The 3,446-nt window shown below is 47.4% G+C and overlaps 1 protein-coding gene across 2 annotated transcripts in view; it reads right to left on the minus strand.

Annotated features, from left to right (window-relative positions):
• The window catches only part of SLC9A8 (solute carrier family 9 member A8), a 63,438-nt gene that overhangs the window by 6,875 nt on the left and 53,117 nt on the right, over positions 1–3,446 (minus strand). For both annotated transcript variants that reach the window (XM_011365983.2, XM_023534061.1), the window contains exon 13: positions 1,965–2,076. In XM_011365983.2, the coding sequence (XP_011364285.1) occupies positions 1,965–2,076 (112 nt within the window). The remainder of the gene's footprint in view (positions 1–1,964; positions 2,077–3,446) is intronic.

A 3,446-nucleotide genomic window follows, 5' to 3' on the forward strand; every position in this document is an offset into this window, starting at 1 on the left:
ATGGGCTCTGCAGTCTGGCCCTGGGTTCAGCTCCTGGCCCCTGCTTTCCGACGGGCCTCCCAGGCTGGGATGAATGACTCAACTGCTCAACCTGTCACAAGGGATTAGAAACAGGGCCTGCCATGTCGGTGGCTCAGGGATGAAATGCCTTGGCTCAGAACAGCGTGTGCAGAGAGCAAACAGAGTTAGCCACACCTGTTATATATACACATTACTGTTTTCTGTGGAAGGGGGATGCTGGCAAAGCAGGTTGGGCAGGAAGGTGAGTTCATTCTTAGACAATGCGATCGCAATGTCCCACGACATCCAAGGAGGACTCAGACACAGGGGTCTGGATCTCAGAGAAGAGGTCTGGGTCGGAGGGAACAGCTTTGGGAGTAGGGGAACCAAATGGAAGCGAAGCCACAGGACGGGTGAGCTCGTGAGAGAACAAGAACAGAAGGGAGTGTGGCGGAGTCCCGAGGAAGCCAATACTCAGGGGCCAGTGAAAGAGGAGGGGGAGCGGGATGAGAGCCTGAGGAGACCCCAAAGGGGAATGTGGGAGACCAGATGCATGACCAAGAAGCCAAGGGAATTGGGAAGGATGGTCTCCAGTAAGAAGGCAGGTCGGTGGGAGGAAGGAGCCCAAGCTGAGCGGGTGACCAGGACAAGGCCAAGTGCGGCCCAATGGCCAGGAGGCGAGGAAGTGGAGAAAATGGGAGAGGACAGCCCACTCAAAGAGAGCTGGCCACAGTGGGATGAGATGGAGAAGCAGCTGGAGAGGACGTGGGGGAGGGGCTTTGGTTGAAGCTGTTGGTTTTTCGCTGGGGAAGAGGAGAATCAACTGTTTAAATGATGGTGAGAGGAGCCGGCGGAGACAGAGGTTGAAGAACCAGGGAAGAGGGTAGAGATCAGTGGAGAGAGGGCTCGGGATGGCCTGGGACAGAATGCCTGGCGCCAACAGCCCTCGCTGTTGGAAATGTGCTCCCCCAACACCCCCACCACCCCATAGAGGTCTCTTATTCCCCTCTCCCCAAAAGTCTCACATAACTTTATATAATAGCTGATGTGTTTCCTAGATTTTCTTTAAGATTTTCAAGACCTTGGATCAACTACTTCACAATTTTTTTTCCTCACTGGCAAAAGAGATTGAGAAATGAATTTTCTCTCACTATTCATATATACACACACACAGACTTATCTCACACACATGTATATATGTATATATTTTAAACAAGGCCTTTGGAAAAAGAAATCTGAGAAATTTATAGATATGCTGTTGGATAGAAAATAACTTATAAAGCATGTTGCTAAAGCCCAATCCACATGGAAACATTTTAATTATAATATTTAAATAAGAAAGCACAAAGATCTGGATGTATTGCTCAAAAACAAATGTAAAGATGCCTAGGGATCCAGTTCTTTAGAAGCCAAAGGTTAATGAAATCATTTCCATCCTTTAAAAAGTAGAGGAATATGATTAAACAGCAACTGAAATGTTCAAATAAACTATCAGAACTTAGTGATTAAACGGGAAAAAAGTATCCAAATCTAGCCTATAGTACAAAAAGTTTAAACTTTTTCTTTATTTTGAGCGACTTATTTCAGCCTAGAAAGCACACTTCTTGCCCTGGGCTGTCCTGTCCATCAGACAGAAGTCAGATGGAAGGAGGGTGCCCCTGGCTCTGCCTTCTATGGTCATGTGATCCCAAGCAAGTGCTTTGTCCTTGAGCCTAGTGTCCTCCTCTGTAGAGCAGACACACGCCTCCCATTTCACAACTGGCAAGCTGTACTGTCTATTAAGGGCTTTGCCCAGGGCCTGGATTACAGGAGGTGCCTGTTACATGGGAGCCTGGGTTATTTTCGGCTTATGAGGCACACTCGTTTTCGAAATGCTCTATCTAGCTACATGCCCTCACTGCACAGTGTGTTGTGCCTTTGTAAGAGGGATTGTCCCTTGCTTGTTCCTTCAAGATTAGACTTACCACTAAACCACATGATGAACATCATCTTCGGTGTGATTTTATGATCGCGGAAGAAATTCAGGAGGTAGGAAAGAGGGAAGATGTTCACCGCTCTGCCAAACAGTACGAGCACCTGTTAATAGCAACAAACCAAGTCTCAGATGAAATCTCTGGTTCTTCAGGCTGGAGCTCATGGAGGCTCACACAGGCCTTGCAACACACCCTTTATAAACACAGCGTTCCCCTTGGTTATAAAGGCACGAAGAACAATTCTGGTCAGAAACCCAGCGGGGTGTGTTGCCCTCGTTGCCTGGTTTGTATGAGTCTGGGAAAGGATACAGCTTTGCACCTCACGTCTCAGTGGTCAGAGAGGCCTCACAAGGTATTGGCGATGGCTTTAGTAACGACAGCAGAACAAAACCAAATGCCAAGAGGCCATGCAGAGGTACCTGGAGATTAATTTAAGGGCAATCTAGCTCCAAAGGTGCTCCACTGTGGGGCATGCCTGTGCTAATTCTCAATGGGCTAGCTCTGGAGGGACAGACAAGGTGTTCCTGACTCTCCTGCGGGGGCCCCACTCCTCAGGGAAAGGAAGGAATGCGCTGCTCCTGAGCAAAAGGAATGCGTAGGTAGGTTCTAAAGGTCAAGTGCATCTGCCTAGCCAGTTGCTTGCCATGGATTTTGGTTCCTAACCATCTCCAGAGGTACGTCGGTCTTAAAATACAGCTTTATGTAAAGTTTAAATCTTATCTGAGTGGATACTTAGAACTACTTATTAATTTACTTTCACTTTTTAATCTTCTCACCAGAACGAACTTGAAAAGGATAATATACACTCGCACATTCTGTAGGCTCTAAGTTTATCCTTTTAACCAGCACAAATTGAGTGTGCTTTGGACCGTGCGCCCTGGATAATCAAGTTAATAATGGCTCCCAGTCGTCTAACATTTATATGCCAGACAATGCGCTAAGCATTTTATATGCGTTATCTAGTTAGATTCAGACTCTTGCACTGGTTTTATGAAGTAGGAATTATTGTCTCCATTTTAGAGACAAGGAAATGGAGACATAGAGAGGTTAAGTAACTGGTCCGAGTTGACCAGGCAGGAAGTGGTAGAGCCAAGTCTCAAACCTGGTTCAGTCCCCAAAGGCCATGCTCTTGACTAATGAGCCAGACTGAGGCCATCCATCTGCAGGGCGCAGGCCGGGCCAGCCTATGTGCTCAGGGGGAAAAAAGTCACCACTCCAGAGCATGCTCTCATTTTCCTTTTCCTCCCAACCCATGGTGAGACAGTCGCCTCCCTGTGTGACGCCCTGGAATCCAACCTTCCATTCCTACACTTGCATTTCAGGTTTGACCGCACTAAAGACTACATTCTGAAAAGGCTTGCTGCTGTCCTCGTTTTGGAGGACAGATAACAGTGACAAAGCGACTCGCTCTTGTTGACCGAGAGGTGGAAGCACCCAGATTGCAAGGAGAAACATCTTTTTCCTTAGGTTTCC

This window comes from Pteropus vampyrus, unplaced genomic scaffold (assembly GCF_000151845.1).
Source record: "Pteropus vampyrus isolate Shadow unplaced genomic scaffold, Pvam_2.0 Scaffold117, whole genome shotgun sequence".
In the NCBI taxonomy this organism is placed as follows: domain Eukaryota; kingdom Metazoa; phylum Chordata; class Mammalia; order Chiroptera; family Pteropodidae; genus Pteropus; species Pteropus vampyrus.